The following is a 23,759-nucleotide window of genomic DNA, read 5'->3' as shown; positions in this document are numbered from 1 at the left end:
GATAGAGCAAATAGTGAAATAATTCTCAGATAATGTAATTTGTGGGGAAAAATTGCTAATGTTTCTAGGATTGTATGATGCTGGCACTTAGCACTGGATTGAAACAAAAATGTGTTTCACATCTGCAAGGAAATCAAGCTCAGAGAGAAGCAAAGACCTAGCGGTTCAACCCTGAGCTACAAATATTCTCTTCTATAACTACAGATTTATTTTAGGGAAACTTTATGCTTTTAATTTTTTTTGTTGTGACCAATTAACCTTTTCTCCTAGAACAACTAGGACTGCAGAGTCAACTATATTCCTGCATCTAGGTTCCAGATGGTTAGAATAATTAAAATACTTATGTAGAAAATCAGAGAAGAGTTAGAATTAAGTCTGATTCACATATAACACTGGACTATGATTTAGGAGAGGGAATGGGCAGTGGACATACATTTTCAAGGCTTTAATTTTTCAACATTTTTAAAAATTATAAAACTGAATTGTGCTTGATGGTACCTAATAAAAGAGTAAACCTGTTCTTTATGGATTTGGACTAGTACTTGTGTGCAATATACTTTCCAAGTGCCTAAATGCAGGAATAACACTATCTCCCTTTGTACTCCAAAAAAAAACCCCACTTCATTTTTTTATCTAATGGATTCTCCATGTAGTTTTACTGATAATAAATATAATTTACTATTTCCATCTTCAAGGATGTTCTTCAATTGCCAAGACTATGGTTCTGGCCTTTCCTAATGATCTCTTATACAAGTACAGCCAGGTTGATGTAGACATGAAGATGCTGGCCCAGAAACCAGAAAAGTGAGTTCTAGGCCTCCTTTAGGCTTGAAAGCTGGCTTGGTGATGATTTGGGGCCAGTTTCTCAATCCAACTCACTTTGCAGGGTTGTTGTTGGGAAAGAAGGCATAGTATTGGGCATTCTCACTGTCTTGACACATGGATGGATGATATAATAATACTTACAAAGTCTGAATCTGCTTAGCTTTTTAGGACAGCCAAGGTTGTTTAATTGTGCTGTCTACTATGGGGATTTACAGACTTGAATATTTGGGACAGACACTTGGTATCTGTTGGGTATATGAATATTCCAACTGGTTTGGGTGAATAAATATATGAACCTAGGCTTAAGTGTTTTGTAGCTTTAAGCACAAGAAACTGCAATGTCATTGTGGGTGCGGTTGCAGGCAGTAATATAGGTAGGAAGGGAAACGTAATAGACCCGGCTTCTGGATGCAACTGTTTGAGTCCGGCTTCTGGATGCACCTGGTTCTGTTCCTGGTCTGCTGCCTGCTGGAACGTCTATCTGCTTACGTTGGAGGCTACTGTGCCAGATACCATTTCAACTGAACACAAGGACTGTTTGCTTGGTGAGCTGAGGATTCAGCGTTTGTCTTTGAGATAAAGGTATCAGGAGGAGAAGATTTACAAGCAGATAAGGACATTGTATTTACTGTTAATGGACTTGATAACTGGATGGATATACTGGATAATGATATATGGACTGAATGACACTTCTTAATCTCTGTGTGTATTAAATAACTATTTTAAAACCACAAACAGTGTTTTTGTCTCCAGTGTGTGTATACTCTTGGGCCCACTCTCTCTCTCATTTGCCTGCCTGGCTTGACTGCTGCTGCATACTCTGCTTGGGGTTTTATCCCCAAACACTAACATTGGTTATGGGCCCAGCAGAGTGCACAGTCTAATTAACCAGGATATAGCAGTGAGAGCTGGTGGTGAGTTGCACATTACTGTGAAAACAAACTGTTTGTTAAATAGTTATTTTTCTGCAGAGCAATGGCACAAGTAAATTTGCCAAGTCTGTCCATGATATCCAGACTAGATGGAACAAACTATGTTTCATGGTCAATGAAATGTAGTTTACTTCTACGAAGAGAAGGTTTGTGGGACATAATAACAAACCCACCAGATGTATCAAACTTAAATCCTAATGATGAAGAGGATTATAAACTGATACAAGACTATGAAAGAAAGAATGAACAGGCTTTGTGCATCATAGGTCTCACCGTGTCTGACCAGCAACTCATTCATATCCGTGGAGTGGAAAATGCTGCAGAATGCTGGGATAATCTCAAAAGGATTTATGTTCGAGACAGTGTAGGAGCTCATATCAATCTTACACGGAAGCTGTTTAGAACACATCTTGAGATAAATGGAGACATGTTAACTCATTTAAACTGTATGAAAAGCATTTTTCAAGAATTGCAAGAAAAAGAGCTTATATTTAATGAGTTGCAACAAGTATACATCATACTGTCTTCTCTGGATCAAAGCTATGATGATTTTGTGACTGCATTAGAGGTGTTGCCTAAAGACAGTTTATCAGTAACTGAGATAACCGGCAGGCTATTAGAAGAAGCCAGAAGAAGATTTGAACGTGACCAGCTGAGGGAAGATAAGCCTAATAAAGAAGAGAAATTATCTTCAAAGCCTGAAAGAAACCAGCTGTGTAAAGTAAAGCACCCGGAAGAAGAGAAGTTATCTTCAACGGCATACACAATTAAAAAGTGTTTTAATTGTGGAGGCAGAGGACATTTGGCAAGATTCTGCAGAAAAGGAAAAAGCCAGAATTTAAAGAAGCCAAGGAAATCCTTTGAACTAGCCACGTTTGGCAATTGTGATATGAAGAATGATTTATGGGTGGTGGACAGTGGTGCATCCCACTGCATCACGAGAGATAAGACAAAGTTTATAAAAATGTCTACAAGTTCTCAACGTATATCACTTGCCAATGGTTGGCACCTCAAGGCCAAGGGTGAAGGTATTGCTTATTGTCCATGTTTAAACCAGAATATAAAAATGTTATATGTACCACAGTTAAAGATGAACTTACTTTCTGTAAGAGTATTAGATAAACTAGGATATGTGGTTACATTTAAGAATAATAAGTGCATACTGGAAAAAGATGGCAAAAAGGTAACTGCAGCTTTAAATGGAACATTATATGTCTTACATGATAGTAAGAAAGGGGAGGCACAGACTGTATTTAATAATATCAAGCCTCATGATGAATGTATCCATTTATTGCATAGACGTTTGGGGCATGTGAATTTTAAAATGCTAAAACGTACAGTAGAGTTATCTGAAGGAATAAGGTTAAAGCCCTGTGATAAGTATTTGCGTTGTAATGTCTGTTGTGAAGATAAGAGTAAAATATTGCCTGCAAATAGGCTAAATGGTTTCAAAACTAAAGAACCTTTAGAAGTAGTATTTGCAGACATTATAGGTCCAAAGAAACCCAGTATGGGGGGTGCTCGATATATACTGAGCATTATGGACCATTACTCTAGATATGGGTTTTGCTACTTAATGAAAAGCAAAACTGAAACATATCAACATTTCTTCAATTGGTTAAGGTTTGCTGAAAGAAAAACTAAACGGCAACTGATAACCTTGGTGACAGATAATGGTACGGAATTTGTCAATAGCAAATTCCAGAATAGATTAAAGGCAGCTGGAATAGCTCATAAGAGATCTGCACCATACAGACCACAGCACAATGCATTTATTGAAAGGCGAGGCCAAACATTGCAGGCAATGACCCGTACTATGTTAACTGATTCTGGGTTACCTGATTCTTTGTGGGGGAGGCCACAGTGTGTGCTAATAATTTATTAAATAACATGGTTAACTCAACCACTGGTGAAATACCATTCACCATGTGGCATGGCAGGAAGCCTGATTTGAGTTACCTGCACACATTTGGTGCACCAGCATGGGTGCATATCCCTACACAACTCAGGCGTAAAGGGCAACATAGAGCTAAACAATTATTCTTCGTTGGTTACCAAGCTAACCATAGGGCATATAGATTTTGGGAGAAAGGCACATCTAAGGTGTTATGTAGTGCTAATGCCCAATTTCTAGAGCACGTAGGATGGGATAAGTTAGAGCAGGATAACAATAACGAGGTGATTATTGAATCATATAGAAATCCCATTAAGTATCCCTGTAACTTTAAGAAAGAAGTAAAGGAAGAAGTACAGGAAGAAGTACAGCCCCTAGAGGAAGAAATAGCTGAGGATGAGGAACAGGTAGTAACTCAACCAAGCCCAGTAATACCCAGAAGGACTACACGTATTTCTAGACCGCCTGAAAGATACCAGGCTAATACAGTGTGCCAGGAAAATAGAATCCCAAATACTGTGGATGAGATTAAAAGATATCCTTCTAAAGAGAAAGAAAATTGGTATGCAGCAATTAATAAGGAATTGAAGTCTCTGAAGGATATGAAGGTATATGAAAACGAGAGATTACCTAGTAATGAAAAACCCATTGGATGCAAATGGATTTTTAAAATAAAAACAGATAAGGATGGAAACACAATCCATAAGGCAAGGTTAGTAGCCCAAGGCTTTAGACAAAGTGCAAAAGACTATGATGAAGTATTTGCACCTAGTCTGAAAGCAGCAACTTTAAGGGCAGCATTAGTGTGGGCAGCAAGCAAGCAATATATAGTTAACCATTTAGATGTGGAAACTGCTTACTTGCATGCTCCACTAAGACATACTGTGTATATGAAAAGGCCTAATGGATTTAAAGGAGACAATAATAATGATAATGATTGTTGGTTATTAAAGAAGAGCCTTTATGGTCTTAAACAATCGGGCTATGAATGGAACCAGTATATTGTGAAGGAACTGACCAATATAGGGTTTAAAGCTGGTTTAGCCGACCCATGTCTATTTAAGAGAGAAAAGAATGGGAAAATATCATTATTATTGTTGTTTACTGATGATATTGCTCTGATAACTAAGACTAATGATGAAGCAAATGAAATAATAACATCATTAGCCAAGAAGATAAAAATCAAGCAATTAGGGGAGATAAAGAGATATCTAGGTTTGAATATACTGAGAACACAGAAAGGTTTTAAGATATCTCAGGAAGATAAGATATCTAAATTGCTAATAGATTATAAGATGGAACTTTGTAAGCCTGCAAAGACTCCAATGAGTCAGGATATTTGCAAAATGGATACACAAAGTCCCAAATGTGATAAGGAACTGTATCAATCTTTGATTGGTAGCTTATCATATATTAGCAATTGGTCAAGGCCAGATATTGCTTTTAGTATTAATCAGCTGGCTCGACACAATAATGATCCGCTTCAATGTCACTGGATAGCATTGAAAAGAATCCTAAGATATCTTAAAGGTACATTACACTATGCACTGTATTTAGAACCAAAAGGTGATCTCATATTGAGTGCTTATGCAGATGCTAGTTTTGCAGCAGAAAGAGATACTAGAAAGTCGACTTCAGGAACAGCCATAATGCTGGGTAAGACATTAATAGGCTGGAAGTCTATAAGGCAACAGCATATAAGTTTGTCTACTATGGAGGCAGAATTCTCCTGTTTATCTTTATTGTGTACTGAGTTGATTATGTACAAACAAATGTTGAAGGATATGGGTATAACTGTAAATTACCCTATAGTTGTACATGAAGATAATCAGGCAGCAATTCAAATGGCCACTAATATTGCAGTTAAAACGAGAAGTAAACATACAGATTTGAGGTATCTTAATGTAAGACAGTCTGTACAGAGTAAATTGATACAGCTGGAGTACTGCATGTCGGAGGACAATATAGCTGATCATTTTACCAAAGCCCAAGGTGCTATTAAGCATCTAGAGAGTTGTGAAAAATATGGGTTTAGAATGTAAAGGTTATATATTTATGTCACCCAAAAGGGGAGAATGTTGGGTATATGAATATTCCAACTGGTTTGGGTGAATAAATATATGAACCTAGGCTTAAGTGTTTTGTAGCTTTAAGCACAAGAAACTGCAATGTCATTGTGGGTGCGGTTGCAGGCAGTAATATAGGTAGGAAGGGAAACGTAATAGACCCGGCTTCTGGATGCAACTGTTTGAGTCCGGCTTCTGGATGCACCTGGTTCTGTTCCTGGTCTGCTGCCTGCTGGAACGTCTATCTGCTTACGTTGGAGGCTACTGTGCCAGATACCATTTCAACTGAACACAAGGACTGTTTGCTTGGTGAGCTGAGGATTCAGCGTTTGTCTTTGAGATAAAGGTATCAGGAGGAGAAGATTTACAAGCAGATAAGGACATTGTATTTACTGTTAATGGACTTGATAACTGGATGGATATACTGGATAATGATATATGGACTGAATGACACTTCTTAATCTCTGTGTGTATTAAATAACTATTTTAAAACCACAAACAGTGTTTTTGTCTCCAGTGTGTGTATACTCTTGGGCCCACTCTCTCTCTCATTTGCCTGCCTGGCTTGACTGCTGCTGCATACTCTGCTTGGGGGTTTATCCCCAAACACTAACAGTATCATTTTTTTAAATATTAATCTGTTTGAATTAGTGGGAAGTGGGAGGTGGGAATAACAACAACAACAATAACAATAACAATAATAATAAGTGGGAAGGGAGAGGAAAAGAATAACAGCAGGACTTGGAAGGAGGAGACTGCTTGGAATTTAAAAGAACTTAAAGTTAAATCTTAAACAAGACTTCTAAAGGATACATTTTAACTGGAATTTTGCAACTAAATAGTAACACCAAGAAGAGAAAGTGAAAAAAGAAGAAAGTGTTAAAAGAAACAGCTTGTGTGTATTTGGATTGTTTGGTGACTTTGGGATTTTTGGAAATCATATTTGAATGACTAAAAATAATTGGCTGGTTGTTTAAAAAAACATTCTACAATGGCATCACTTCTGGATGGACTGAATGAACTGAAAATCGAATTTAAAAAATATAAAGAAGAGGAACAAGAAGGGAAGGGCTCTTTTGGCTCTACTTTTCAATTCTTAGAAATGGCAATCTGTGTTTACAAGAAACAGCAAGAAAGGAATGCGCAACAAGAAGATTGGGATAAAGAAGAAGCCATTTTTAATGAACAAGTAATTCTATCTGGGGAAGAAAGGGGAAATGGGGGAAAGAGAATGGAGAATTTAAGACCTAAAAAAACAGCCCAAAAAGGGAAAAATAATGTGAAAAGGGGATATGATGTTGGAAAGCAACAGAAAAGGGGAATACAGAAGAGGGAAATAGAGGTGGAGAGACAGTGGGGTAAAAAGGGGAGAGAGAAGAAGAAGAAAGGGAAGAGAGGTTATAAAGGTCTGGAGCAAGATGTAAAGAAACAGGATTTATTCAGAGATAATGGGTGAAAATTTAACTGAAAAAGGGATTCTGTAAAGGTACATAAGATTGTATTGTTATATTTGTAATAGAAATAATGTTAGAAAATTGGAAACATATGATTAAAAAGTGGAATAAAATAGTCTGTGTAATTTAGCGAAACCTTTGTGAACAAAATAAATGAAATGAAATAAATGAGAGAATTGAATTAGGAAGGACTGGGAACTTTTTAACTACTCAATGTTTTATAAAATATAAGTGAAGTGGGAGGGAAGTAATTATGGAAAGTTTATAAGTGTTCCCATAGAAGTATGATACTTATTTGAAAAGTAATGTGTAAAATGTTCAAGATTTAAATGAATATTAATATTAATGATGGAATTGAATTGGTATGGATTGTTGTTTTAATAATGTTATATATTTATAATTTTTTCTTTTTTTAAAATACATTGTGTAGTTTTAGAATGTACCAAGCAGAATCCGAACGGAAGTTATGTATTACATTAAGTGTTATAATTTTAGGGGAAAGATATAAAGGCGTCATACTCCAATTAGTGATCACAGGAGAAATTTTGCTTAATGAGAAAAGATAATAGACAGCTGAAACAGGACAGACAAAGAATATAAGCATGATGATTTGAATTGAGATGAAATAAATAAAATAAAATTAAGAAAGTTGAAAGAGGGGAGAAGTTATATAGAAAATGTAGAATGATAAGAAGATATGGAATGGAATATAACAATGAGCATGAACTTGAATTTGTCTGCACGAAGAGATGTAACCCGGGATCAGGCTGCTTTCAAAAAAGATGTTTTATGTTTTTATGTTCTATGTTTTGTTTGTTTATGTTTGTTTTTAAAAATCAATAAAATTTTCAAAAAAAAAATACTAAAATATATTGTTTGGCAATATATTAAAAGTTAACACCTCATAGCATGGTTAATTGGAGTACAAATCCATAGTACAAATCCTATTTTTATTAATATAGGAAAGAACTACTGAATATTATTTTAACATTTGCCTAGTTTTTGATATCTCCCTTTATTAGTAGAAAAGTCACACAGGGTATGGTGGATGGACACAGGACATATATATGTATGTGTATAAATGCACCAAAACTTTGTAGGCCAAAAACCACTATTTTAACATTTTAAATCCTAAAAGGCCAATAATCTACATTTAACAAATTGTTTTTCTCATTATAAACTTGTCCATACCCTAAGGTCTTCAGAATAAAAGCTTAAGATAATTTTTTTAAATGGGCATTCATGAACTGTTTTACCGAATTCTTTGTTCTATTTTTTTAACTGTGCTATTTTAGCTTATTTTCCATATATTTATAGTGACTACCTTGACTATTCTGTTTGTTTAGAAAGGCAGAATAGTGAAAATACTTTTCAGTGAAATAAATCAGTGCCTCAAACTGTTATGGCAGAGATGTGACCTTGCTTTCATGTTAATAAGAGTCACCTTTTTTATTCTGGAGCAGATGGTTTACTGTAATGCTTAAAAAAACTCCCATTTATGGGCAATATAGATTGAGAGGGCTTCTGTAATAATACACACCACAAATTTGGAGAGTTTTCACTCATGGATTGATACTAAAGGCAAATGTAAGTCATTTTCATGATTTACTGAACTGCATCTGCTTCTGCAACTCATACACAGCAATACAACAAGGAAGGTCCAACAATAAGAACCTGTCCAAGAAAAAAAAAGAAACTTCAGTCAACACATCATAGAATAGAATAGAATAGAATAGAATAGAATAGAATAGAATAGAATTCTTTATTGGCCAAGTATGATTGGACACACAAGAAATTTGTCTTGGTGCATAACTTTTATTTAAGACTCAATTATCCCTTATGAAATGAGGAAACTGGTGTATAGGTAGTCCTTGTTTACCAACTGCTTTGTTTAATAACCATTCAAAGTTATGACTTTAAAAAAAAGCTATGTGACCAACCCTCACATTTATGACCATTGCAACATCCCATTGTCATGTGATTACCATTGAGACAAGCAGAATTAATAAAGAATGTGGAAATAAAATAGCAACTTGTGGTCATATTATGTTTTGCTTAGCAACCATGGGGCTTCACTTAACCAAATGGGAAAGTCGTAAGTCCATTGAAGCCATTTGATCTTCTGCTTAGCGACCATAGTGCTTACTGAACAAGTTGCAATCCCAACTGTAATTGCTAAACAAGGACTAACTGTACACATTACATAAAAATAGACTTACTAACAGATATCAGAAGTGACAAAAAAATTCTTCATTAAGTAAGGAATTACAGAATTAAAAGAATGGAATTATATATTACTAGATTGAAAATAAAGCAGGGTAAATTTCAGTACATAGCTAAAACAGGTAGACTCAGCCAGTGATCATCTGAAGTTATGACAGTGACGAAAAAGAAACTTTGTGATCAAAGCCTACTTTTATGCTCTCAGTGTCCTTTGGTCATGTGTTGCCCTGTGCCTGATCCATTTTCCTTTTTTCCCTCCTCTCCACAGAGAGGATAGGCTAAACAAGTGAGCTGTTCTTGAGCTGCTTTTCTCCAACCAAGTGCTAACTAATTAAAAAGTGCTAACCAGAAGTTTACAAACTCAGCCTGCAAGTGACTAGACTTGAATCAATTTCATACCCTTAGGTTTTATTTGCAGCTCAGGAGCTTGCTAGGCAAACAGCTGGAGCCAGCTCAATTCCTTTCAATATGTATTCCCTATTATGTGCCTGCTTACTCTCTTGAAATTCCTTCATCTCCAATAAATGTAAATGCAAACATTAATTCCCTTGCTAATTATCCCAGTGCCAGAGCTGGGGTGAGCATTCTAAAAAGTGGAGGTGGGGGAAAAGAAGGCTGCAAGATTTGCCGTTTTATTCTCCATGCTTGTGAGACAAATTCTGGAAACCTTCCTGACCATTTGGGCTCACTCAGTTGTTTTGGATCAAATCCTTCTGATGCTGTAAAGCAAAGGAAAGCTAAAGTAACATTGTAAGCTAATTGTGGTCACATGATTTTTCTATGTTGTGATTATATCACTTAGCAACCAAGTTGCCACTTCCAACTGTGGTCACTAAATGAGGACTACCTGCAATTAAACCCTTTTCTTAAGCAAGCTCCATAAAATCTCTATATAACAGGAAAACTAGGAAAAATGCTATATTAGAGATTATTTTAGAGATGTTAAGATACAGTATTACTAGATACAAGTTATTGTTTATTCACCGAATTATGACACTTACTTATTTGTGTGAAATTTCTTTAGGTTTCCTCATTTTATATCCAAGGAAGAGCACTACAAGGCTTCCATATGTAAGTATCACATACTAAAGACAAAATGCATATAGGTCAGATCAGTCAAAATTTCAAATGGATACTATAAAATTATAATGGCAGATACTTACATTTCTTCTGCCTAATATTGTAGTGCTATTGAAGTATTTCTTAAATCCTGTAAATTGGTGTTGCGTTCCAGAATCGGGTCCTGCCATTATTGCTTGATCTAGATGTAACAGAAATTGATCTTAATTTTAATTTAAAACAATTTTGTTTCTTATATTTACCTGATGAATTTCTAATGCATAACAAAATTACTGGTAACTGGTAAACAAATAACAATTAACATACTAACAGTTACAAAGCAGCTTTACTTGCTTTCTTGTAGTTTTGTCTCAAGTAAGTAGTCTGACAGGACAGCCCATGGATATTTAGCCCAGGACTGAAGCAAGTATACAAATAAATGAACAACTAAGACTGGTAGAAGTATTACTGATTCTGGGAGAAACACCAGTAATGGACAGGTTGTATTCTCTCCAGGAGCCCTCCTGTATTCAATTCTGGTGCAGAATAGCAAAGACCCAGTAGCAAAGAGATCCTTTTGTTACTTTTGTTCGATAAACCAACTGCTTTCATACCAGGAGAGAGACTTAGCTTCAGTATCTGATATGGTGGTAAATCTCAAACTGGATTATTACACTGTGTCCCACTGCAGTGTGTTCCTTCACTTTTCAAACTACGTAGTTTTAAAATTGCAGCAAGCATAGAATGCAATGGGATGTAAAATTATCAATTCTTGAAGATGCTACATAACCCCCTACCATGTATGAAAAAGCTTACTGGTTATTGTGTCCAACTCAAGTCTATATGCTGCCCCAACTCCCAGTGACACTCACATGGTATATAAAGGCTTATATAGCTTAGGACCAAGACTCTTACAAGACGATCCCATATAATCTGCCTTCCACTCCTAAACCATCAATAGGGCATCTTTCAGAAGATCTGTTGCAGATAATTCTGCTTTGGTGAAGCTCTCAAAGTTGAAACAATCTCTATCCTTATTACAATTTAGGAGGAGTTAAAGGCATACTTAGTAAGCCAGGTCCTCAATATTTTAATTGTTTTAAAATAACATTGTCTTAATTGTATTTTTCATTTTAACTTTATTACTTGTACAGTAGGTTTCTTGTTAGCCAGCTTTATAAAAGATCCAATGTCATGAACCAAATAATCCAACTGCTCTGATTTGATGAAACAACCAGGTTTTTGTTAGTTTTCTAGAAGCCAAGTAGGAAGGGGCCTATCACACACAAGGGCAATGCTTTTTCTATGAGTGGGGCAGCCACCAAGAAAAGTAACAAATTTGTTATTAAGAGACACATAAATGATCTGCCCTATTGAATCCTATTAAGTGGATAGATGTTATTGGGAGAAGGCTACTCCAAAGATACAGGACCTAAAACATTAAAAACTTTAAAGTGACAACAAACTAAGCCTCAGTCCAAGCAAATCAGACTGGCTTTGAATTGCACCGAGAAACCAATAGGTAGCCAAGGTGGCTGTTAGAAGTGTTACATTGTGTCTAGAGATGCCAATCACTACCCAATCATTACAGGTCCCAAATTCCATACCGAGCTCATTCCAGTAGTCCAGTTGAGAGATTATTAAGGCATGAACAACAGTAATGTCTTTCATTCCAAGAAAAAATGTGCAACTGAAATACAAGATGAAATTGTACAAAGATCCCCTTGGTTATAGATGCTACCTGTTCTTTGCACAGGAGCTGAGTTCAAGAAGTCTGAATTGTAAACCTGTTCCACCCACTCAGCTTTAACAGTAGAATCTCATTGAAATTGACAGATCTTGGAACCCAATGCCACCCTGTCTTGCTGGGATTGAGTCTCAATCTGTTCCTCCCCATCCAGTCTTTGAGAGTCTCCTGGCAACTTGACGGGATCATTTATTTGATTGTAGTTGAGAATTACATCATCAATGACCTGATGAAAGATCTCAACCAGCTGTTTCACCTAAATGTTGAATAGGATTGGGAAGAGAATGGAGCACAACAGCATCCTCCCTGTTATCAATTAAGGCTTTAGGTTTGATCACCCTTCCCCTCCTCCAACCCTTGATGATAACTTGAAATAATATGATGGATGGTATTGAAAGCAACTTTAAGATTAAGGAAGGCCTGGAAGATCAGAATCTATACATAAACACAATGAATGCTCTAGGCTGAATGTTGACCTAAAACAGGGGTGTCAAACTGGTGGTCTGCAGACCAGATATGTCATGTGCAGGCTACGCCCACTCCAGCTCCACAAAGATTAAAAAAATGTCATGACATGTCATGTGACCCAATTACGTTTGACATCCATGACCTAAAATCTGACTGAAATATTTCCAGATGTTTCTTCCAGGCACATCTACAGTTGAACTTCAACTACTTTCTCTCATGGAGAGAATGATTTGTTGGTCCCACTGGAAGCCTTTATCAAGCTAGACAAGACGTGTACAGATTTTAACTTTTAACTTTTTTTTAGTTTTTCTTTCCACAATGGACCAATCTGTCTCCCAGTACCCTCAAAAGTAACCTATGACAATCAAGATACCAAGACTAGCTTCATCTTCTCCTTGGTTAAGCACACCTCCAGACATCCAGTAAAACAAAGTTGCACGCAACTAGGAGAGGGAGCTACAATGCACAGTAGGTAAGGAGAGTATTTTTCTTGGGCTGGGATATAGGATAGTCATGTTTTTGGCATAGGAGGATGTTGTAGGTATTCTTTGAGCACCAAATTTTTCAGCCAGTAACAGAAAAAGCAAATGCAACATCCCATTAACGGTTTAAAGATCAATTAACATTGTACTCAATTATGAAGTTTGAAGTGCATGACAATCCATTTCCTCAAATAAGGAGCAAAAATGTCATAGCATTCAACACATCTATACCAGATTACAGTGAATAGAAAAGTATGGAGGTATATTTCATCCCTTTAGTAATTGAGATAGAATACAGGCCTGGGGAGTATAAATCAATCAATGCAGTACAACAATTGAAGCAAAATAGTCCATTATATGAAAACCAAATATTTTACTTTTCTAACTAGATGAACACAGGTAGATCCCTTTCCCACCTGAATTTACATTCAGAAAGTCTGTAATATGCAGACAGTTCATCTCCTATGGATACAAGATAGGCAGCACTGCTCAAACATAAACTCAATATTTTAATCATCCAGGAACAAAAAACCCCCAAAACTATACAATTCCAGGATGCCGGTTGACGGAAATAGGGAGGTAGTTTTGCATACCCCAGTACTTATTCCTATTTATCAGGCAGCAAATGATCCTATTGATCCGTTTTCGTCCTTCTGGTGCCTTTCAAAAGTGTTGGATTGTCACGTTGCCCGATATTGTAACTACAAAGGCTGTGATTCAAAACATTCCGGTGGAGGATGCTATAAAAATAGCCACGTTTGTAAAGGCAGGCATAATCTTTCAAATAATTGCAGAACAAAATTGGTATTCACCCCCTAGTTATTTATATATTGCAAAGAATAGACAAAGTTTAATTTACTTCAAAGCATGCTGACAAATATTATTTCTTTTTACAAAAGCAAACACCAATAACAAGTACAAGGCGGAACCCACCGCGTTTTCTACCTACTGCCTCCTACTCCCGGTACGAACGACTCAATGCCCTTCATGTACAAAATGGAGTCATTCTATTAACCAATGTTCCCTAACCAATCTTCGATGCGCTGAGGAGGGACTTCATTTATCCAAACCAGAGCTGTGGCCAAGACCGTTCTTTTTATTGGCTGACAAATATGCTCATCAAATTAACTGGCGCCTACCTTCTTGTGACGTAAATTAGCGTCGTTCCTCTACGGTTACTTAGTAATCGGATTCACTTCCTTTTACCATTTCTCTCTCCCCCCCCCCCCGACATAGTTTTCTATTCCGGGTCAAGGAGCAAATGGTGTCTCTTCTTCAAGCGTGGGATTGATACGTTAAAGTAAGTATGAGGAGTGTTAAGATGGAAACTTTGGAAGAAGGCGGGTGGCGGGGAGAAGCAGGAGGTAAGGAAGGAAGGCTTACCGAACTGGGAATGGAGGAAGAAAGCAACGTGAGTTCCACGTGTTGAACTTGGATGGACCTCAAGCTCTACGGAGGGGATTTATAGTCTCCGCTGAAATAATCGCTGCTCAGCCTTTCTTTTTTAGTATCCGCAGAGTGCCTTATATCCACTTAAATTGGAGGAATATGATTTTATAAAATTGTGTGAAGAAAGAAAAATTCTCCAGTGATTTTAAAATAAAGCGATGGCCCCCTTTAATTCTGCTTATTGTGAATATACCCCTTATTGGTACAGCTGGTTCTCGACTTACAACAGTTCACTTAGTGACGTTCAAAGTTAAAACAGCACTTAGGACCGTTGCAGCATCCTCATAGTCAAGTGATCAAAAATTCAGACACTTGACAACTGATTCATTCCTATGACAGTTGCAGTGTCCCAGAGTCACATGATCACCTTATGAGACCTCTGACAAGTAAAAATCTATGGGGAAGCCAGATTCACTTAACAACTGTGGGAAGAAAGGTACAATGGGGCAAAACTCACTTAACAAATGTCTCCCTTAGCAAAATAAATTTGGGGCTCAATTGTAGTCATAAGTTGAGGACTACCTGTGTCTCACTGTTTACTGCAGCTATTCATTGTGGCTCCTGTTTGTCTTCCTATTTTACCCTTTTACTTTGGTAATTGTATCAAAAAATTATGCAGAAAAGAAACTGCCTTCAACATTGCCATGGCTGGAGTGCTGGTTTCAAATGCTTTTCAATTTGAAATGGGTAGAAATCAAGTTATAAGTATTTTTACTGGAAAACCAATTGTATATTGGTTTCAGCTAATTATGCAGCTGTTGAGGACTTAGAGCAGAGGTGTCCAACCTTTCACCTTCCCTGGGCCACATTAGAAGATGAAAATTTGGTTTGGGCCACACATAAAATAAAATAACAGTAACGATACCTGGTCATCCCAAAAAAACATAGAAAACATAGTTAACATATTAAATTTATTTGGAAATGAAGTTAGTGAGATGTTTTTATTATTTATTATTAATTATTTATTAAAAATTATTTATTTTTATCACGGTTTTTATTTTTATCACGGTTTATCGCGGTTTATTTTCCGGCCAAATTTTGCGGGGGAGGGGGGGAAGAAAGCTTGCCCGCCTCGTGCCTACCTCTCCTCCTGCAAATGGCCTGGCTGGATGAGGCAGGACTGGAAGGCAGAAGCAGTAGTGGCGGCGGCGGTGGCGGCAGAAGCGGCGGCGGGGGCAGAAGCAGCAGCGGCGGCGGGGGCGGCAACAGCAGGAGGTGGCGCTCTGATGGCGCCAGCCTTTTCTGTTGCTGCTTGGCATGGCGCTTGCCTCGCCCCGCCTTGCGCCTGCCTCTCCTCCTCGCTGGCTCTGGCACGAAGGTTGGGGTAGGCGCTGGGCCGCATTACGAGGCAACCTGGGCCGCATGCGGCCCGCAGGCCGCGGATTCGACAAGCCTGACTTAGAGTTTTATTTGAGCAAGGAAGCTTTCTAACTTTGTAGGAATCAATTATATTAATAAAGAGATGAGTAGGATCCCAAAGTCTGTACCTTACAAACATTGAGCCTCTTAAAATCCTGCTACACTGTGCAGAAGAGTGACTTTATAAGGTTTAATTGTATTTTGCCTAACAATTTATTCTCTGCCACACTTTATTTGATGTTGTGCTTCTGTGATGATACTAGTTAATGGATAATATATATATCTTATAGATAGTACTAGCTAATAGCTAGCAGGTAATATATGAATAAGACTAAACATGTATCTCAAAGATCATTCCGAACAGTGAACTAATATCTTTTTATAGGAAAGCATAAAAACATTTTGCAGAATTCTTGTTTTAGAATAGATGGAAAGTGCTTCAGACATTGTGTTTGGTTTTTTTTTTTTTTAAATGCTGAAAACAGCATCCCAATTGTTTACTCATTTTTAACATTTTAATAATGCATAGTGCGGGTGATTTTGGATTGAAAAAATGTGTACCAGAAAACAACAATGTTAATGTTCAGAAATATATTAACAAACCAAATAAATGTTGTTAATTTTAGAGTAACAGTTTGTATTGCTGTTTTATGCTGATAGAGAGATATAAAAAATAGCTAATATAAACGTTTAAGAGGCAAGCTGAGGTTAAAATAATGTCTTTGAAGCAGACACATAGCAAAGACATAACCCTTACTTTCCTTCTCTGTTACAAATTTATACTTAGTTTTATTGAACTATAAGGATTATTTCTATAGATAATAGTAATTATCTGTTATGCTGCGATGCTGTGCAAGGAATTTCAGAATGTAGATTAACTGTGGGACACTGTGAAGCTGTGTAAGGAATTTCAAGATCTAGATTAACTCTCCAGAATTTCCAGGATATTTTTTCCAAGAAAAGCTCATTTTAACTACTTTTGTAATATGAATTCAATAATTGGCTATAATGCTGGTAGTTATTCAGTTGAAACTGTTTTCATCCCAAATTGAAAAGCTTTGGTTTAATAAATCATAGAAAAATCATCTATCAATTTTGACAATTAGCCATTGTGAAACTACAGCTCAATTAAAAAAAAAGAACTGAAAATAGTCAACTGCTGCTAAACAGTTCAATTTTAGAATATTTGTATGATGTAGTCAATTAAAATGTCTACAATTCCTCTGGCCCAGGATTTAGTTATTGATAAAGAGTAAATCTTGATTATCAGTGTCTCAGAATAGATTGGCCTTCCTTCCTGTATCTCATGTCTTTTGGTTGTTTTGAACTTCCCATCACTACCTGCTTACTTACCTAGAAGATGACATGGGGATCATATATATATTTGGATGGTTCCAATTTTTGACACTGTTAGAATGGCTAAAGAGCTAATATTTTAATGAGTCAAATTTTATTTTATGTTCTTATGATTTAATATCTGTCATCTCATTCCTAAAATGAAATAATACTTGTGTTGTATGATTTTATTCTGATGATTTATAATCTCTAATAGTTTAGTTTCCTTTATATAGAAAGACAACCATGTCATCTATGGAGGAGAATTTTCCAAGAGGAGGTACACAGAAGAAAGGACAGGAAGAAAAAACAGTCAGACAACCAACGGTAGAAGATGATAATTTATTCAAGGTATGCAAATTAGGAACATTTAACTTCTATTGCCTCAGACTGTTGATTCCTCCAACTACAGTAGTTTTGTGACTAATAGCAGTTGCCTTATTCCTTAACTTTTTTAGAATCATAGGACAGGAAAGGATCTTTGAGGTCTAGTCCAATCCCCTGCCCCTTTATATCATCCTAGACAAATGGTTGCCCAGTCTTTTCTTGAAAATCTCCAATGATGAGTACCCACAACTCCATCAAGCAAGCTTTTCCATTGATTAATTGTTGCCACTTTCTGGAAATTTTTCTTTCTTTATTTCAAGATTGAATCCCCCTGTAATGATCTTCCACCCATTGCTTCTTATCCTATCCTTAGGTGCTATGAAGATTAAATCAATGCCCTTTTCCCCCCCTGTTACAGCTCTTCAAGTATTGGAAGATTGCTATCATGCCTCCCCTAAGCCTTCTCTTAAGCTAAAACATATCTTGTTCCAGAGGTGGGATTCCAATATATAACAACTGGTTCGGTGATTGCGTACTTGCTCTGCATTTAAAAAAGGCAGCCCATACTTACCTTCAACTGCAGCCTCTGTGAAGAAAATAGCTGAGGCACGGCAAACTGCTCTGCCACGCAAACCAGCTGTTCTCTAAACAAAGGCATAAAGCACAGGAAAGAGCAGGGGTGGGCACGCGCGCAGGCCTACTTCCTTGTTGCAGTGAACTGGTTCAGAGCGAGCTGAACATGGGAACAAGGGATTTGCCAGATCCAGTCTGAACCGGTAGAATCCCACCCCTGCCTTGTTCCCTTAACATTCATCATACCCCTTATCATTTTTGTTGCTGTTCTCTGTACTCTTTCTAGAGCCTCAGCATCTTTTTTAAAAAATCTTGGTGAGTAGAATTGGATGCAGTATTCCAAATCGTTAGTATAATATAGAGCAATACTATCATATCCTGTAATCTTGATGCTATCCCACTGTTGATGCAATCTAGGGCTGTGTTGGCTTGGCAGCTGCAGCACACATTTAAATGGTTTGTGTGTTCTAAAGGGATGGGATATAACATTTTATATAAAAATAACTTTCAATCAAAGGAGATTGCTATGGTTTTAGCCATATATGATTTGTATTCATTCTTGGATGATTTCTGTAATACCTGCCAATTAATAAAATCCTGTAGTAGAAGCTTTTATGTTTTGCACCCTATAAATTACAGTTTGAGCATGTTTATGAGGAAAGTTTAACCCAGATTGGCCCATAATTCATCTTGTTCCAGTCTTACATTGAGTCATTCATCTCACCTCTTCTGTCTTATATGAGAGGAAGCAGCCAGAAGCATATACTTCCTAGTTAAGTTAACTGTTGTGTATAGATCAAGTAAAACTGGTTGAGTTAAGCTATGCCTTACTAAAATTAACCAAGATCGTTTCTGCTCTGGGGTACATTGGATAGTTCAGGGACCGAGTGTGTATGTTCCAGTCTCTTCAATTAAACAATGACATTTATTGCAAACCAGAAAACATACATTCTCTATCACAACATCTGCTTGCTGGAACAAAGCAACCAGAGATTTGTATGGCTCCTATCCAATGATGTAAAATATGTTTTTGGAAATCTGGCTGTTCCCCATCCTTTTGGGTTAGGATGGATGCCACATCCCTGTAGAATTCGCCAGTTAGCTCAGAGTTAACTTTGGATACTGAGATGGGTGGCATATAAATTTAATAAATAAATTCTAATTGATCATGGGTTGTTTTTTTCCAGATACACATAGTTTGTATTTTTATTGTTCTAATATTTTATTGTTTTTAATTTTGTAAGCCACCCAGAGTTATGATTAATTAAAAATGGAGATGAATGTTTCCTATTTCTCTGTATGTAGGAGCTAAAAATCAGAAAGAGTTAGCAGCACCTTTAGACTAATAGATTTTATTATGATGCATAAGATTTATAGCCCAAGTCTTCAGTGATATAGTTTGTTAATATAGTGCTGAATTATGTTCAAACCAGCCATCTTTTAACTTTTTTCTATTTCATTTCCTGAACTTTGCATTGATGTGTTGCTTTCCTCTCCCAATTACTAACCTCTATAAAATTGGGGAAGCAACTTTTGTATTTTTATGTAATCAATTTTAGACTCAACATGAAGAAGTAACTCGGAAAAGAAAGAAAAAACATGAAGATCAAAAGGAACCAAAAAAACTTAAGCCTGAGAAGAAAGCTGTTTCAAAAATCAGTGCTAAAGATTTTGAACTTTTGTCAGCAGAGGTTGGTTGGTAATTTGTACTGTAATTTATTTGTTGTGCTATAATGTACAACTTTACTTGACTATCCCAATTGATTCTATTACATGATATGTCACCATGATAAAATAATTCCTAAGCCCTGTTTACATCGCATAATATTGAATGAACCTCAATTTGTTAGGTTTGCACAAGGTACTAAGGACAAAAATAAACCACATGTTGGTAGAAGACAGATGTGTGAATCCAGTCCTAGTTTGATTATCTAGATCAGGGCTGTAAAACTTGTGACCCGTGGGCCAGATGTGTCACCTGCTGGCCACGTCTATGCCTGGTTTAGTGAAGGGGGGGGAAGTCACGATATGTCATGTGATGACACAAGTTTGACACCCCTGATCTAGATGTATACACTGAAGCTCAGTATAAGTTCTCAGTATAAAACAAGTTACAGATCTTTGATCTTGAAATGGTGATTTGGTTTCCTTTTCACCTAACTGGATTTTTTCTGGTGCTTTGTTGCATCTCCTTAAATTCATATATTATCTGTACTAACAGAAGCTCAGTGTGCAAAACTCATTTAAAAGTATATCTGTCATTTTTGCTTATTAGTATTTGCTTGTCTTCAACAGTCTCTTACAGAAGGAACATTGCTGTTGGGATGTGTGAAAAAGTGTAATCAATTTGATCTGGTGATCAGCTTACCAAACTGTCTTACTGGGTTTGTGAAAATAACATGCATATGTGATGTCTATAGTGAACTGCTAAATAAGCAGGTGGCCACTGATGAGCCTGTGCAGGTAAGACATGATATGGAATTGATAGATAGAATACTTTACAGAATAGAATAGAATAGAATAGAATACTTTATTGGCCAAGTGTGACTGGACACACAAGGAATTTGTCTTGGTGTAAATACTCTCAGTATACATAAAGAAAAGGTACATTCGTTAAGAATCAAGAATCATAACGTACAACACTTAATGATAATCATAGGGTACAATCAACAATCAAATCATACTAGGAAACAGTCAATATAAATCATATGGATACAAGCAACAAAGTTACAGTCCTACAATCACAAATGGGAGAGGATGGGTGATAAGGAGCGATGAGCAGATTAGCAATAATAGTACTGTATACTTTGTAAATAATTGAGCAGTGTTGAAGGAATTATTTGTTTAGTGGAGTGATGGCTTTCAGGAAAAAACTGTTCTTGTGTCTAGTTGTTCTGGTGTGCAGGGCTCTATAGCGTCATTTTGAGGGAAGGAGTTGAAACAGTTTATGTCCGGGATGTGAAGAGTCTGTAAATCTTAATTGTGATATATTTTGCTGTGATTCCAGTCTATAACACAATTTGCTCTGAATACACTCTGTAGCACCATTTGGTAGCAATGTCAAAATACATTCAATTTACAGAATATTCTCTGAGGAAAAAAGATTTATCATGTTGCTTGCTGTAAAAGCTAGAAAACACCTTACCACATTTCTTTCCTTATTTTTTTTCTACTCTTGAATTTTTTTGCAGGAACTGAATTCTCTCTCAGACTTGTTCCCTCCAGGAATGTTGGTGAGATGTGCTGTGGTAGGCACAGAGAAGAATGCTTTGGGACATCAGAAGATACATTTAACTATTAATCCAAAAGATATCAACAAAGGTTTGAATCCTACAGTTTTGAAAGCAGGCATGGTAAGTAACTCAATATTTTCCATCATTTTATTTTTCATACTTATTAAATGAACTATTTCTTCCAAATTGTTTGAGACAGTTAGGAAAAAAAACACATTTTTGTTAAACTGAGCAAAAGAATGATTACAAATGACATCAGTGCAATTAAAGAAAACAAAAGTAAGTAAAAGTCAAATTCCAAAATTACATTTTTACCTGTAGGGTTTTATAGGAAAATTAAAAGAAACAGCATTAAAGACAGTTACATATTGGTTTAAAATGCTGAAATATACAACAAGTTTATAAGGTAATGAACAAGTATCAGACATAAGATCTAAGAAATAGGTTTCATGGGAAAGGCCTGAATTTCACACAGAGCTGTGTTATAAAATGGATTTGTCTTGAATACAGCTAGTTCTCAACTTATGACCACGCTTGAGCCCAATATTTCTGTTGCTAAGAGAGACATTTGTTAATTGAGTTTTGCCCCATTTTATGATATTTCTTGTCATAGTTGTTAAGTGAATCACTGCAGTTCTTAAATTAGTAACACTAAAGTACCCATCTCAAGGCCATTGTGACTGTGAACAGCTTTTAAACAATTGATTGTAAATCAAGGATTACCTGTAGCTGCATTCACTACTGTGTGGGAAATCTGTGTGGCTTCTGAGAAAAACACGTTAAAATAATTATTTAAAAAGGCTAGCTCTGGAGATGAACATAATGGGAGTGATATATGTATGTATGTTATGTAATATGAATATATACATGTGTGTGTAGATAGATAGACAGACAGACAGACACACACACACATATTTGTTGCTAGATGTACTCATTGTGTCACCCATTGTTTCAGTTAGCAGGATCTCAATGGCAGTCATTTTGTTGTACAATATAATAACAATATTTTTTAAAACTCGATTAAGATTTGGGCAATTAGCAATGAAGGTCTTGTGAAAGTCAATGGCTTTTTTCCTTTTCAGTTCAACTTAGAAAATGAGGAAAGGTAGGGGACAAAGAACAGTATGAATAACTATATATCTTTTTATATATATATAATTCAACATTTTTTTCTTGGAACAGCTACTCTCTGGGTCCGTATCTAGTATAGAAGACCATGGTTACCTTATTGATATAGGTGTTCCTGGAACAAAAGCATTTCTTCATCGGCAGGAAGCTCAGGGCTATCTGCAATTATTCAATAAAGGTAAAACTTTTTAGAGTTGTTTTGAGTGTAGCACTGGGGGAGAAGAGGAAGTAGGTGAGTCTAAGGATTATGAAAGCTTACCTATGAAAATGAATAGTGACGCAAAACATTACAAAGTTCTGTATGTCTGTGTATGTATATATTTAAATCAAGGTACAATAGCTATTTTCCATATTTGACCAACCTTTCTAGGTTTTTTTTAATGAAAAGTTTGTTTGTTTTTTGGTTATTTAAATCTATCACTTGTGATGAAATTGTTGAATTAATGAAATAGCTAGTGCTGAAAAATATGATAATAACAGAAACGTTATAGCAAATAATTACTGAGGAGAAATTTTATTCTGCATGCTGGATTTATAGGGACTGAGCTGATGATAGGGCAATATTTGAACTGCCTTATTGAAGAAGTAAAGAATGGTGGAAGGATAATACGAACATCCATCAATCAGTCAGAGGTTGCTTCAGCCATTGCTACAGAAAAACAAAACTGGTCACACGCCAACTTGCTACCTGGGCTAGTAGTGAAAGCCCAGGTTCAGGAGGTAAAATCATTTCTCTATTGTCTATAGGCATAGATACAAAGAAAAAAGACGAAAAGAAAATTGTATTTGTAGTGGGCATATTTCATCCAAATTGAAGTTAAGAATCATTAATCCAAGATTCTATATAGTAGGCAGATATCTGCTTGTGATTGCAATTTTCATTCTTCTAGACTCTAAATGATGTTGGAAAGTATGTAGGCAGATACTGGATTTTATAAACCCTTCATCTTAAAATTGTTTTGCAACAATTCTATATTAATTTCATTTCCTTCAAAGTGAGGTTAGGTTTTCAAGCGTATCTCATTTGCTTCCCAGAATCAAGGATAGCAAGAATGCTGACTCTCTTCCTTTCCCTAAGCCCAGTTCCATTCCATGTTGGTGCAGGAGGAGTGATTGAACCCAAGCCACCTATACTATGGACTCCCACAAGACTTGATCCTCTCATTATTCCTATTTAATATCTATTTAAAACTGATGGACAAGCT

At 36.4% G+C, this 23,759-nt stretch overlaps 2 protein-coding genes across 3 annotated transcripts in view; one reads left to right on the top strand and one right to left on the bottom strand.

Moving 5' to 3' along the window:
• Positions 1–8,759: 8,759 nt before the first annotated feature.
• On the bottom strand, positions 8,760–14,220 carry ATP5MK (ATP synthase membrane subunit k). The gene is made up of 4 exons (XM_026704710.2): positions 14,084–14,220; positions 10,558–10,655; positions 10,396–10,479; positions 8,760–8,845 (listed from the first exon to the last, which is right to left on the bottom strand). The coding sequence occupies exons 2-3, from the start codon at positions 10,642–10,644 to the stop codon at positions 10,396–10,398; spliced, it is 171 nt and encodes a 56-aa protein (XP_026560495.1). The 5' UTR covers positions 10,645–10,655; positions 14,084–14,220; the 3' UTR covers positions 8,760–8,845.
• Positions 14,221–14,327: 107 nt separating this feature from the next.
• The window catches only part of PDCD11 (programmed cell death 11), a 38,699-nt gene continuing 29,267 nt past the window's right edge, over positions 14,328–23,759 (top strand). The window contains exons 1-7 of one of the 2 annotated variants that reach the window (XM_026704712.2): positions 14,328–14,450; positions 17,530–17,644; positions 19,753–19,884; positions 20,489–20,656; positions 21,385–21,546; positions 22,609–22,732; positions 23,093–23,274. In XM_026704712.2, coding sequence (XP_026560497.2) covers positions 17,540–17,644; positions 19,753–19,884; positions 20,489–20,656; positions 21,385–21,546; positions 22,609–22,732; positions 23,093–23,274 — 873 coding nt within the window. In that variant the 5' untranslated portion in view covers positions 14,328–14,450; positions 17,530–17,539. The remainder of the gene's footprint in view (positions 14,451–17,529; positions 17,645–19,752; positions 19,885–20,488; positions 20,657–21,384; positions 21,547–22,608; positions 22,733–23,092; positions 23,275–23,759) is intronic. The other variant, XM_026704711.2, reaches the window with a different exon arrangement.

The sequence above is a fragment of the Pseudonaja textilis genome, chromosome 4 (assembly GCF_049901715.1).
Source record: "Pseudonaja textilis isolate UNSWEBS1 chromosome 4, rPseTex1.2, whole genome shotgun sequence".
Taxonomy (NCBI): domain Eukaryota; kingdom Metazoa; phylum Chordata; class Lepidosauria; order Squamata; family Elapidae; genus Pseudonaja; species Pseudonaja textilis.
Note: the sequence above shows the minus strand (reverse complement) of the source record. Positions and strands in the feature narration are given on the sequence as shown.